General features: G+C 52.5%; 1 protein-coding gene across 2 annotated transcripts in view; it reads right to left on the reverse strand.

The window, feature by feature from the left end:
- TSPAN33 (tetraspanin 33) overlaps positions 1-13,704 on the reverse strand; it is a 28,684-nt gene extending 14,980 nt beyond the window's left edge. The window contains exon 1 of one of the 2 annotated variants that reach the window (XM_077837596.1): positions 13,543-13,704. In XM_077837596.1, the coding sequence (XP_077693722.1) occupies positions 13,543-13,611 (69 nt within the window). In that variant the 5' untranslated portion in view covers positions 13,612-13,704. Of the gene's footprint in view, positions 1-13,503 lie in introns of both variants that reach the window. The other variant, XM_077837589.1, reaches the window with a different exon arrangement.
- Positions 13,705-13,940: the final 236 nt, after the last annotated feature.

Genomic DNA, 13,940 nt, shown 5'->3' on the forward strand with positions numbered 1-13,940 from the left:
GCAATTAAACACACACACACACTTTTACAGAATCTAAATTTTTGCTTAAGTCTGATCTGAACTTCAGCTACAGGCAGGAGAGAAAAGGGACCTTTTCCACACAGCCCATCTGCTCTATGCAGTTCCCCATCTCAGCTGTATTGGTTCTCATACATGCATCTATCCCTGTCAGCCCTGCAGAACCCACACAGCTAGAGGAGGAAATCTGTTCTGCCTCCTACCCCAGCTGGTTTTCCCCACTTGCACCTCTGTGGCCTGTACGCCTGGAACACGCACAGTTTATATCAAACTCTCTGCTCCTTTAAATTGCAGACAATCCAGGAAGTTTTTGGAGAGTGTTGGGGACAACTTCCTGGTGCAAGTGCTGGAGGAACCAACTAGGGGCCCTGCTCCTCTTGACCTGCTGCTCACAAACAGGGAAGAATTGGTAGGGGAAGTACAAGTGAGTGGCAACCTAGGCAGCAGTGACCACGGGTTGAGTTCAGGATCCTGACAAAAGGAACAAAGGAGAGCAGTAGAATACGGACCCTGGATTTCAGAAAAGCGAGTTAGTTCCCTAAGGGAGTCTGATGGGCAGGATCCCCTGGGAGGCTAAAATGACGGGGAAAGGAGTCCAGGAGAGCTAGCTGTATTTTAAAGAAGCCTTATTGAGGGTGCAGGAACAAACCATCCCGATGTGCAGAAAGAATAGCAAATATGGCAGGTGACCAGCTTGGCTTAACAGTGAAATTCTTCAGTGAGCTTAAACTCAAAAAGGAAGCTTACAAGAAGTGGAAACTTGGACAGATAACTAGGGAGGAGGATAAAAATATTGCTCGAGCATGCAGCGGTGTAATCAGGAACGCCAAGGCACAATTGGAGTTGCAGCTAGCAAGGGATGTGAAGGGTAACAAGAAGGGTTTCTACAACTATGTTAGCAACAAGGTGGTGGTCAAGGAAAGTGTGGGACTCTTACTGAATGGGGGACGCCACGCAGTGACAGATGATGTGGAAAAAACTGAAGTACTCAATGCTTTTTTTGCCTCGGTCTTCACAGACAAGGTCAGCTCCCAGACTGCTGCACCAGGCAATGCAGTACGGGGAGGAGGTGAGCAGCCCTCAAATGGTGAAAGAACAGGTTAAGGACCATTTAGAAAAGCTGGACGTGCACAAGTCCATGGGTCTGAGGGAGTTGGCTGATGTGATTGCAGAGCCATTGGCCATTATCTTTGAAAATTTGTGGTGATTGGGGGAGGTTCCGGACAATTGGAAAAAGGCAAATTTTGTGCCCATATTTTAAAAAGTGAAGAAAAAGAACCCAGGGAACTACAGACTGGTCAGCCTCACATCAGTCCCTGACAAAATCATGGAGCAGGTACTCAAGGGATCCATTTTGAAGCATTTGGAGGAGAGGAACGTGATCAGGAACACTCAACATGGATTCACCAAGGGCAAGTCATGCCTGACCAACCTGATTGCCTTCTATGATGAGATAACTGGCTCTGTGGATATGGGATATCTTGACTTTAGCAAAGCTTTTGATACGGTCTCCCACAGTATTCTTGCCAGTGAGTTAAAGTAGTATGGATTGGATGAATGGACTATAAGGTAGACAGAAAGCTGCCTAGATTGTCAGGCTCAACGGGTAGCAAACAATGGGTCAATGTCTAGTTGGCAGCTGGTATCAAGCGGAGTGCTCCAGAGGTCGGTCCTGGGGCTTGTTTTGTTCAACATCTTTATTAATGATCTGGATGATGGGATGGATTGCACCCTCAGCAAGTTCGCAGATGACATTAAGATGTGGGGAGAGGTAGATATGCTAGAGGGTTTGGGATATGGTCCAGAGTGACCTAGACAAATTAGAGGATTGAGCCAAAAGAAATCTGATGAGGTTCAGCAAGGACAAGTGCAGAGTCCTGCACTTAGGATAGAAGAATCCCATGCACTGCTACAGGCTGAGGACCGAACGGCTAGGCAGCAGTTCTGCAGAAAAGGACCTAGGGGTTACAGTGGATGAGAAGCTGGATATGAGTCAGCAGTGTGCCCTTGTTGCCAAGACAGCCAACGACACATTGGGCTGGATTTGTAGGAGCACTGCCAGCAGATCAAGGGAAGGGATTATTCCCCTCTATTTGGCACTGGTGAGGCTACATCTGCAGTACTGCATCCAGTTTTGGGCCCCTCACTACAGAAGGGATGTGGACAAATTGGAGAGAGTGTGGCGGAGGGCAACGAAAATTATTAGGGGGCCTGGGCACATGACTTACAAGGAGAGGCTGAGAGAATTGGGCTTATTTAGTCTGCAGAAGAGAAGAGAAGAGAAGAGAAGAGAAGAGTGAGGGGGGATTTGATAGCAGCCTTCAACTACCTGAAGGGGGGGTTCCAAAGAGGATGGAGCTTGGCTGGTCTCAGTGGTGGCAGATGACAGAACAAGGAGCAATGGTCTCAAGTTGCAGTGGGGGAGGTCTAGGTTGGATATTAGGAAACACTATTTCACTAGGAGGGTGGTGAAGCACTGGAATGCGTTACCTAGGGAGGTGGTGGAATCTCCATCCTTTGAGGCTTGACAAAGCCCTGGCTGGGATGATTTAGTTGGGGATTGGTCCTGCTTTGAGTGGGGGGTTGGACTAGATGACCTCCTCAAGTCTCTTCCAACCCTAATATTCTATGATTCTACGAAATTGCCACACAAACTCCACCTGCTCAGGATGGCTGCACCCCGAAGACTGTGCTACACTAGAGAGATTTTTGCACAACTTTCTCAGCATTGTTCACACTGCTTCAGCTCCATCTGGATTAGGGTTAGCGTTATCCACACCTACTCTGTGGGGTGGTCTGCTCCCCTCGGTTGGTGGCTGGGCCATATATAGACATTGACAAGCTGGTTACAGCTTTAGCTTACAGACCTGGGGTCCTTAGAAAGGCCCATGCTTTTAGATCCAGAGGTCTTAGGTTTGATCTCTGCTGCCAAAGACCTACCCAACTGCAGCACAGCTGGGCTGCCAGGACTGCAGCCAGGGCTGGCTTTGTACAGCACGTTTGTATAGCACTAGGATGTAATGCAGGACGTTGGGTTGTTAAATCGAAGTGAATAATCAAATCAACTGAAGCATTAGCTATGTTCTGATGGCGGGGTTACTTGGGATCACGGGCGAGGCAAAGAGAACAGCTGGTTTTTCACACACGACAGGGGAGGCAACAGAGAAGAAAGAATCAGTTTGAGACTTCCAAGCGGAAGCAGTTTCCTGAGAGAAAAAAAGAAAAAATGCAGAACCCCACGGTGCCATATTTTCTTGATCATTACAGCCCTTTACACAGACCCACAGATGCTGAGAGTGTCCCGAGCCGCCAGAATGCCAGTCATTTCACACACACCTCCCACTGTAGGTTGTGTCTGTGCCAGGCCATTCGCACCCCCTCGCCCAAAATCCCCTACTGCCTTCATCTGCATCAGCATTCTCTGGCACTTCAGCAGCCTTTGACAGCTAATCCTACACGGAGCAGGCCTGGGGCACATGGTGCTTAAAACGCTAGGGGGAGGCAGTTCTGTGCCTACACTACACCAGCCACCCCCCACTGCAGTGCAGCTAACTGAACCAAGGTCCAAACAAATCCCAACTCCACTGGAGTGATGCAAAGTTCTGCCCGGGACAAGTGACAACATTTAAATGCATGTAAATGACTCAGTTCCCCCCCACCCCACCCCAACACACTGACTTCTGGATGACTGCACACGGGGCCTGCTTTACTGCTCCAATACAGACATGGCTGAGTGACGGATCACGCGCACCAAGCAAGCAGCAACTGGGAGACCTCCAAAGGGGCACAGCAGCCCCAGGCTGGAGTCTCTCGGCCAGAGAAGAGCAGGCAGGAGAGAAACTCAAGAGCTGAAAAGGAAACAGGCCCACACAGTTTGAGTTTAGAGGTATCCCTGCTCGAGGGGCTGAAAGGAGCCTGTACCTGTTTAGAGAGAGAGAGAGAGAGAGAGAGAGAGTGTGTGTGGGCCGGGCAGGCCCTATACCCAAAAGGGACTTGACCCCTTCCCTATGAGATGGAGCTATGAGCATCTCCAGCCCTAGCAAGGAGCTTGGAAGGGCCAGGAGACCAGCAAGGGACAGGCCAGGCCAGCCCTGCCGCAGGAATTCCAGCTGCAGTTTCATTTCATCCTGTATGGACCAAGATTTTCTTTTTCTGCCGGCCATCTTTCTTCATCCCATTCAGACCAATTTTATCCCCCCCAGGCTGGTGAGTTTTGCACTACGCGCTCCCTGGCTCACTCGTGCTGGCACGCTGCACGTCCGCCTCACACTCAGAGCACATCCAGGATGCAATTCTCTTGGATCAAAGGAGCCCTGGCACTGCCTGAGGGCCCAGCTGGCTGCCTGGCACCTCTGTGGGGCACCCCTTCCTCTCCCACCGCACCCATAACCACCACAGCCCAGCTCCAGAACCCAGGTGCAACTGCGGGGGAATATCAGGTGGCCCCGACACGGCGGGCGTGTATAGGCCAGAGAGACGACGAAAACACAAGTAACTAGTCTGGACGTGGTGGAGGGGGAGCAGCAGGCAAACAAGCATGCCAGGGCTTTTCAAACAGCGCCGGAGCGAGTCAGCCAGCAAAATGGCTCTCGGGAGAGGAAACAAATCTGTGCTGGGGGAGAGAAATCCAACAGCAGCCTTCACACAGCAGGAGAAAGAGAACAGTGCGGCGTGAGCGCTTGGGGCAGTCCCCGCTTTCGATTTTAAAGGGACGCAGCAGCCTAAATAGGAGTCATTTCACAGTGTACCCTTTCCTTGGTTACATCATTAAAACAACAACATTTTAGCAAAGCCCGATTTACTTTACTAGGGGCGTTTCACGCCATACTTGGCATTAAACTTGACCAAACTAGTCAGTTTCCTTCTATAGGCGGCACTCACTACTAGTTCCCCGCTCCTGGGCAGGCGTACGCCTTTACCTCTCTGGTGCTTTTCCTCATAATTTCATGAGAGCTTTTATATCCACACTGAATCAAATCCATCCCCATGGATACCTAACGCACGGCCTCTGTGCGTCACTTTACCTCCTCTATGCTCCAGAGAGAGAGAAGGCGGATGAGGTAAACACATCTTTTACTGGACCAACTTTTGTCGGTGAAACAGACAAGCTTTTGCGTCTAGGGAACACTGCAAACAATAAGGGGCTTAAGTGATATACAGACACCATATGCTGGTCTAACGCAGGGAGTGAAATTCACACAGCATTTTTTGGTAAAATCCTTTACAAGATTTTAATGTGCTGGGCATTACACAACTGACAATCCCCTTCATCATCTCCCCCAAAAACCACCGTTCTATTTTCTAAAGCATCTCCTTAGCACAGTGGTTCTCAAACTGGGGTCTATGGGCCCCTGGGGGTCCATGAGGGTACTCCAGGGGGTTTGGGAGTCATGTGCGGCTCAAAGGGACCGTGAATCATGTCCAAGGCTGCTGGCCCCACTGATCAACTCCTCCTCCTCCCCCCCAGGGCCTCCTGCATGCCGCAGAACAGCTGTTCAGCAGTGTGCAGGAGGGGCTGGGAGGGTGGGGGAGGAGCAGGGATGGGGCATGCTTGGGGGATGGGGTAGAAAGAGGCAGGGAAGAGGGGGAGCAGGGGTGGAGTGGGCACAGGAAGAGGTGGAGTAGGGACAGGGTCTGGAGCCGAGCAGGGGTTGAGCACTCCTGGGGAAAATTAGAAGTCGGGTTGGGGAGTCCCCAAAAATTTTTAAATCAAAATGGGGGTCCTCAGGTTGCTAAAGTTTGAGAACCGCTGCCTTCGCGGATTCATTTTCTTTTCAAATATTTTGAACAGACTGAAGTTACAGGGGTTACAAAGACATCTTCCATGGAGGCAGTTACGCAAGTTACACACGCAGCCTCTTGCCAGTGCTTAAAGTCATCCCAAAAGAGCAGGGGACCTGTTACCATCTGGGAGCTTCCGTAAAGCCAGCGCTGAATGTGGGCTCTTCACCAACATGGCTCTATTTTTAATTATTTTTAGGGGACAGGCATGCGCCCCCGCCCTGAATCAGCTGACCTGGGGTTTAAAAGTCTAAAAAGCCACCTTCTGACAGCATGTCATGGAGAAGTTTATCTATACAAAAACAAGTCAGTGGCCAAGATTTTCAAGCGAGCTAGTGATTTTGGAAGATTGGGAAGTTTAAGACACCCGAGGACACGTCTGTATTGCAGCCGGGGGGAAACCACAGCCACACTTGTGTTAGCACGCACGTTGCGGGTCCAGCGGAGAGGAAGGCTAGCCACCGAGCTAAGCCTAAGAGGCTGGGTGGGCTTGAACTCGGGCGTCTCGGCTGGTGCTGCAACATCCACGCGGCTATTTCAAACCCCAGAAATGTGAGTCTGCGCAGCTGGGCCGGGCAGCTCGCTGCCAGCTGCCGCGTAAACATCCCTTCAGCCCCTCTAGGGAGTCAGGAGACATCAAGGACATCCAGGCAAACGTTTTCAAAAGTGACTTGTATGATTTTGCTCCTCCTCTCTGTCCCGCTCCTGCCGCCCCCCCCCCCCAAATCTGTGGATGTTAATGGCTGGTAAAGGGAGCAGGGAAGGGACACACAAAAAAACCAAACCCCATAGGCTAGACCAGAGGTGGGTAAACTTTTTGGCCCGAGGGCCACATCGGGGTTGCAAAACTATATGGAGGGCCAGGTAGGGAAGGCTGTGCCTCCCTAAACAGCCTGACCCCCGCCCCCATCTGCCCCTTCCCACTCTCCGCCCCCTGACTGCCCCCCTCAGAACCCCCAACCCATCCAACCCCCCTGCTCCATGTCCCCTGACTGCCCCCTCCTGGGAACCCCTGTCCCTAACCACCCCCTGGGGCCCCACCCCCTATCCAGCCCCCACTTCTCCCTGTCCCCCGACTGCCCCAACCCCTATCCACACCCCCAACCGCTCCCCTGGGGCTCCCCCGCTCCCTGCCCCCTTACCATGCCGAAGCCAGCCACGCTGCACGGCAAGGGCAGCAGGCCAGAGCGCTGGGGGGGGGCGCGCTGAGGCTGCAGGGGAGGGGGGACAGCAGGGAAGGGACCGGGGGCTTGCCTCCCCGGCTGGGAGCTCAGGGGCCGGGCAGGATGGTCCCGGGGGCCGGATGTGGCCCACAGGCCGTAGTTTGCCCACCGCTGGGCTAGACAGACCTTAACGCCCCCTCAGACATCGTGCGTTGATGGTGCCCGCCTATTTCTGCAAGTCCGTTTTGTCTAGTTAAGCTTGTAAGCTCATGGGGCAGGCACGGTGTCTTGCTCGGCGTCCGTACAGCCGCTCGGACGTGCTAACACACTGGGAAAATACAATCCCAAGGCGGCCGTCTAGGATGGCGGGAAACAATAGACAATTTAACATTCAGAGCATCCGGCTTTTGTTAGCGGCAATGTACAAAATACAGCCCCTCTGCAGAGTCTGGGTGGGTTTGTTCTTTTACATGAAGCCCTAGCCGCTGGAGGAGATAATTTCACACACTGCTCAGTCTCCACCGCCCCCTGCCCCCCCCCGCCACGGGGATGCATGGAACCCAGGGTACGGCTACACTGCAAAGAAAAACCCACACAGCGACTCAGCCCCTGGGTCAACTGACTCAGGTTTGCAGGGCTAAAAAGGCAGAGTAGAGATTTGGGCTCAGGCTGGAGCCCAGGATGAGAGACCCTCCACCCTCGCAAGGTTTCCTAGCCCGGGGTTCAGCACAAGCCACAACTTCTACATTGCTGTTTTCGCCCTGCAGCCTGAGTCCTGTGAGGCGAAGTCATAGAACCACAGAATATCAGCGTTGGAAGGGACCTCAGGAGATCATCTAGTCCAATCCCCTGCTCAGAGCAGGACCAATCCCCAATTTCTGCCCCAGAACCCTAAATGGCCTCCTCAAGGATTGAACTCACAACCCTGGGTTTAACAGGCCAATGCTCAAACCACTGAGCTATCCCTCCCCCTACAGGTGACCTGGCTCTGAGATTCGCTTCTGCTGATCTTTTATGGCAGTGTAGACAGACCCATTGTGACCTGCTCAGAAAGCAATGACCAAAGGCAGGTCTGCAGGGCAGAGATAATGGGTTGATTCTCGACACCGCGGAGGACCACAGTTCCCACTGAAGTCCATAGGGGCTGGGGACACCAGCCTGTCTGGGAAACAGTCCCTAACTTTCCCCTTGCTGCTGTAACTCGGCGCTAAGCCGGGGTCAATCCTCTGCATGCAATTCTCTCGTCCGGGTTTGCTCTTCCAAGCACCTAAATCTGCAAGGCTGATGGTGACTCTGATTAGCTCACCTTGCTGAGAGCAGAACCACATCACACCAAGCCCTGTGTGTAGAGGACTGGGGTGAAAGAAACTGAGAATTTTTCCTATTACAGGCCCTTAAGTTTTACAAACTGCATCCAAGTCCCCACACCTCCCCCCAGTATAGAGAAGATTCTACAGCTCGATTCTGCAAGGGGAATTCTATACAGATGCTTCCCTCTCTAGCTTCTGCATTTCTTTAACTGCATTCAGGTGGCCGCACTTCCCCAAAGGGGCCGGGGAACAGGAAAGCAGGTCCCTCTTCCTCAAACTGCCAAGAGTGCCTTGATGGGACTGCACTGGGTGTGGAGTGCCCAGGATTGGGCAGGAACTGGGCGGGGGGGGGGGGGGGTGTGTGTGTTCCCAGCTGTATTAATATTCACTGCACTGCAAGCAAAGCTCCCTCCCATGGAAGTTAAAATAATCAAAGCCACCCAGTCAGTGCATCTCATTACAAAGCCAGCGGAAAGCGAGTCACGCCCGTGGGACTCAGCCGATCCCTGCCACTTTCCTCCAGGGGCCCCGCCTCTGCCCCAAACCCATTACGCTCCTCTGTTCAGCTGCCAGCATTGCTCATTAGCTATATAAGGTGCTGTAATCTGCATCCCGAGGCTGGGGCGCGCCCTCTCTGTTGGGCAGCCAGACGGAATATAATTCAATTAGCGGCCCAGCAGGGAACACAAGCCAGGGTTTCCACTTAAGGACAGGACTCTGCCCGCCCCTGCTGAGAACTGAGTTGTAGTTACACACCAGAGCCCTGCTCCATGGGTTAGTTCAGCCCATATGGGAGGGCTTCCCCCAGGAATGTATCCCCCTGCCTGCCACTTGGCGTAACCTCTAAACCTAACCAGCCTGATTTAACTCTTTACTTCCTACCCGTGCTATTTGCCATGGATGCGGGGGGTGGAGGGGTGTGTCAGCTCTGTGACCTGTCAGAACCTCCTCCCCAGGCAAGCCACATAAAAACAATCACACTGACAATTGACTGGATTAGATGAGCTGTGAAGGAAAGTGCCAGGCAGGTAATTGGATAACGCACGCAGCAGTAATTATGGTGCTTGCAAGCCGCACAGGAAGCCCTGGCACAGCCGGCTCAGCCTGGCAGGTCTCTGCTTAGACACATGCAAACAGCATTTCTTTTGGGGTGGGGGTTTTGAAGCAGGGGGCCACTCCTTCACTCCCCCCCCCATCACGTTTTCCATCCCCACCAGCCAACGGCCCCCAAATTCCCATCATTCTCTTGGGATACGCAGTGAGGACAGACTCCACAGGGATGTATGAATTCAGAAGGCCAGTGGTGAGGTCTGCAATGCTCATCCTGGCCCGCGGCCTGCTCCAGCCCCCAGCATTTCTGCAGCATTACAAGGAGGTAGATGGGGGGGGGGGGGGGGGGGAACGGAGACTTCTCCACACACACATGGAATTCATTTGCACCTTTGACCAGGAATTGCTGTGCCCATCTACAGCAGCAGTGTCAGCTAACCAAGAGGCAGGGCTGGTGGGCTCTGAAAGGAGCCCCCCTCAGCCAAAGGACATTCTGAGGGACACCGGTTCCTCTTTGCAAAGGGGAAGTGCAATTACTACCATACTGAGCCTGGACGTTTTGCCACCACTGTCCCAATCTCTAGATCACAGCGTGATCAGGCTGGAGAGAAGCGTCTGGAGTGAAAGCCCATCAGACCAAACTAAGGACAAAGAAATAAGCACAGCACAGGGATGTGCCTTATAAGAAGAGAAGGCAAGAAACTGCCAAGAGCTTGTCTTCCTCCATGCACTCTTCTCTCAGGCTGCAGATTCCCTTTGGCCCAGATCATGCCAAAGCTGCACCCACAAGGCTGAGGTTTGTGACAGAAGTCCCCCTTACTAGGGGGCCAATTCGGCTGGGTATGGAGCCTTTATCAGAGTGACCCTCATCTGACCTCGTTGCACCTTCTGGCAGAAGAACTCTGTGTTCTTTGCAAGGGACAACCAGTTAATCCTCAAGGCCTCTGAGTCAAATCCCTGTTTTACAGGCAGGAAAAGTGACCTACTGTGGCCTGCGGCAGGTGTATTTAGAGCTACACTTAAAAGTTTTGCTGGAATAGCTATGTTGGTTAGGAGTGTGCACAAAAGAATAAATACACCTCTAAACAATACAGTCATGCTGGCAAAACCCCAGTATAGATGCAGTTATATGGTGGGCTGTAAGTCCTTTTGCTGGTATACCTTCTTGTGTAGGCAAGGACTGGGAGTCCAATAGCATAGCCAGGAATATAACCCGACTCACAGGTCCACCAGCTCTGACCACTAGACAGCGATGTAGATACTCACTGAAGAGGGGCCTTTACAAACAGATCAAGGCAAGAAAGCTGGAAGCAGAGGGTTCTGCTAGACTGGAATTACAGGGGGCTTTTGGGGCAGTTCCTGGCAAGCTACAAGTGACAACCCTGTGAGGTCTTGCTTCCCAGTTAGAGGGCCGCTCTAAGGATCTCAGCTATTAAAGAAAATATCATTGGCCAAGGAAGGGTTCGAAGTGCATTGGGGGAGATAAACAGGTGACCCAGTAGGTATTTCCAGCTGTAAGTTTATTCTACGCTAGAAATCAGTCAATTTCATGCTTACACTGAGCTGGGCCAAGTCCATTCAGACGCATGAGATCAACTAGTGAAACTACCATATTCGATGCTTCCTCCTCTTCTTGGCATTTTACAGGGAGATGGTTAACACCGTAGTGTTCAGAGGGGACAGGCACTGCACTAGGACTGCAGGGGTCAATGCAAAAGGGGGCCAGCCAGAGAAAACTAACCATCAGTGGATGTGGGAGGCCATTGGGAAAGGAGATGGGACCTCAGCTCCGTTTCCAGGGGACAGGCGTCCACCCCACAAAAAGTCACCTTCCTAACCAACCCTCTCAGCAGAGGCAACAAGGAACGAACGTGCCACGGAGACTGAGCTGCTCTGACTCCAAGCTGGCCCCGGACACGGTTAGAGAACATGGACAGGAGGCTGTGGGAAGGCTGCCATTGTCCACGCGGTCCCTGTTCGGCAACGCGCGTGCATTTCTAGCACAAGACCCCCGCTGGCACGCGGCTCAAAGGAGCTCCTCTGAAGCCCGCCAGTTTACAGGAATTTGCTGGGCACAGCTGTAAGGTTCATAAGTTCATTGGGAAAGGCACATCTGACCAAAGAGCTGTTTACAAGGCTGACCAGGTAGAAAGATCTGCTCCGATTTGTCCTCTGGCCTGTGTCTATCCCTTCTCAGACACTGTGGTCACCTAGCAAAGGTATTCTGACTATGGCAACTCCAGTGAGCGCCGAACACTTGGCTGAACTATACCAACCTGGGAAGAAAGACAGCAAAACAGCTGAACCGCAAAGGATATTCTACATGGCACCAGCTTCACGCAACAGCACTGGAAACAACCAGCCAACCTGATGGTGCCTACAGGGTAGGGCTGGGCATACAGTCCTAATTTGTAGTCATTCTAAGCTCTAAAAGCACCTTCTTCTTACCCCAAGACATTACTCCAGTTAGTAAAGTGAAGTGAAGTCACCATTGATATTAAACAGGCCATGTCAGCTAGAAATACAGTCGATTTAAAAATGTTCTAAGTAGCGTCCCCAGTGTTGCAGTGTAGCAATCACATTTTCCTTTAAAAATAAAGAATCTCTCGGTCTCTGGCCTGTCGTTCTCAAGAAAACCCCCACAAAGTAGAAGTGGAAACTGACTGCATAAGACAGGAACAAAGCTCTGCAGTGGGTTTAAAAAACCACCAAGGGATGTGTGATTTTTAAAGTCAACGTCCCTGTAAATTCTACAGACTTTGAAGGGCAAGGGGAGAGCCATGGATACATTTTTTCCCCCCTTACCTCCCTTAATTAAAAGGCCTTTTTTGAAGGGGGAAAAAAAAAGGAAAAGAAAAGAAAAGAAACCTGACAAGTATACGAGATATGGGAACAAGTCACCCGATAGCTGACTGGCCCCCCCATTCCACAGCCTCAATCAATGCAGCACCACGTAGGTGCCTGTGTAATAGAAATGCACAGAGCAACGAACATCAACAGAGACAAAAGGTGTCCAATTTACGTTCAGCTGGTTATCCAAAGGGCCAGCATACCCTGACACGACGATGCCACTGCTGATAGTGGCTGAAGGTCTATGAGAAACAGTTCCGTCCAACCACTCACACAGCATGTGAGACATTTGCTTTGTATGTTCCCCCCCTACCCCCCCGCTTTTGACCGATTTTACACAATAATCAAAGTCTAAGTCTAAACAACCACCAAACGTATAAATAGGCCTCTTTAAGTGTAGTGTTATTTGCTGTTCCCCAATTCTCAGCCAAGCTCACACTAGGTTAGAGTTGCTATCTTTAGAACAGTATCCAGGCTGAACGAACTGATGCGATCACTATTCAGGGACCTTTCAGATATTATTCTAAGCTCCACTCCCTTCTTAAAGGGATACATCTCACAACTAGGTTAGAGACAACCTTTACCATGCCTGCACCTGTGTTGGAGGGAGTGGGGGAAACTGACAGTTTTATGAAACCTACCGAGAACAGAAATGCATTTTGTTTCTGGTTTCCTGGATTTTAAGATTCCCTGCTGGGAAACCGGTCACAACAGCTTCATGCTAGGGTGCAAGAGGCCAGCCACGAAGGGCACTGGCTAAAATGAAGCCAGTCCTCTTTCAGGTGCAGGTGAAGTAAATGAGAATTTACCCCCTTCTTTCGGTTTTCCTTTCAGAAGCCCAGGGAAGGGTTTTTTACGTATACAGTTTTTGTCAGGACAGCATCCTGGCAACTAGGTTTGTTCAGAATGAAAATATCAACCCCCCCCCACCCCAGCCAAAATTAATGAACAAGCAGAGAGAGGGGAAAGAAGAAGGAAAGTGTTTTTTCCTCTATTACATGGATAAAAAAAAACTGACTGTGCTCCTTAAAGAGCTGTGAGCCCTGTTTGGAACTGGGATGAAAAGAACATTAACTGGGTTGGATTTTATGGGGGTCATTTTCCTCCACCCACGGACCGTCTCACCGCCCTCCCCTCCAGCTCCCCCCACACCTCTGCCCTAAGGGCTCATCCCAGGCATGGCAATACCCTCGGGCCCCCCATGCCCTGCTGGCCCCCCTCGCTCCAGACAGGGAATCACCCCCCCAACCTCCGCCATGCCCCCCACACTCTGCCAAGGGACAGGGCTGGCTGCCCCTGTGCCCCCCGCCCCGGGTCTCGCCCCCACGCACCCAGAAGAGCAGGTTGAAGAAGAAGAGCAGGTACTTCACCAGCGGGCTCACGAAGGAGAAATCCTCCCCGTGGGGGCCCGCGGGGGGCCCCGCCAGCCGCCTGGGCATGGCCCCGGGCCCGCCCCGCCCGCTCACTGCCGGCCCATGGGAGCCGGGGCCGCCCTGGCCACCCGCAGCCACCGATCGACCGCGATCGCCAGCGCCAGCTCCCCCAGCTGGCAGACCCCAGCCTTGCCCCGCCCACCTTGCCCGCCCATTGGCCCGGCCGACCCCGCCGCCTGCCTCCCTATTGGTCGCTCTCCCCCCCGTCACTCCACGGCCGCCGCGGCCCCGCCCTGCTCAGAACGCTCTGTATCCATCCCGTCCGGCAACACCTGCGAGGCGAGGCAGGTCTTAAAGGGGCAGCGCCTGCTTCCCAGGGGCGGGGAGGGCAGGGG

This window comes from Eretmochelys imbricata, chromosome 1 (genome assembly GCF_965152235.1).
Source record: "Eretmochelys imbricata isolate rEreImb1 chromosome 1, rEreImb1.hap1, whole genome shotgun sequence".
Lineage (NCBI taxonomy): Eukaryota > Metazoa > Chordata > Testudines > Cheloniidae > Eretmochelys > Eretmochelys imbricata.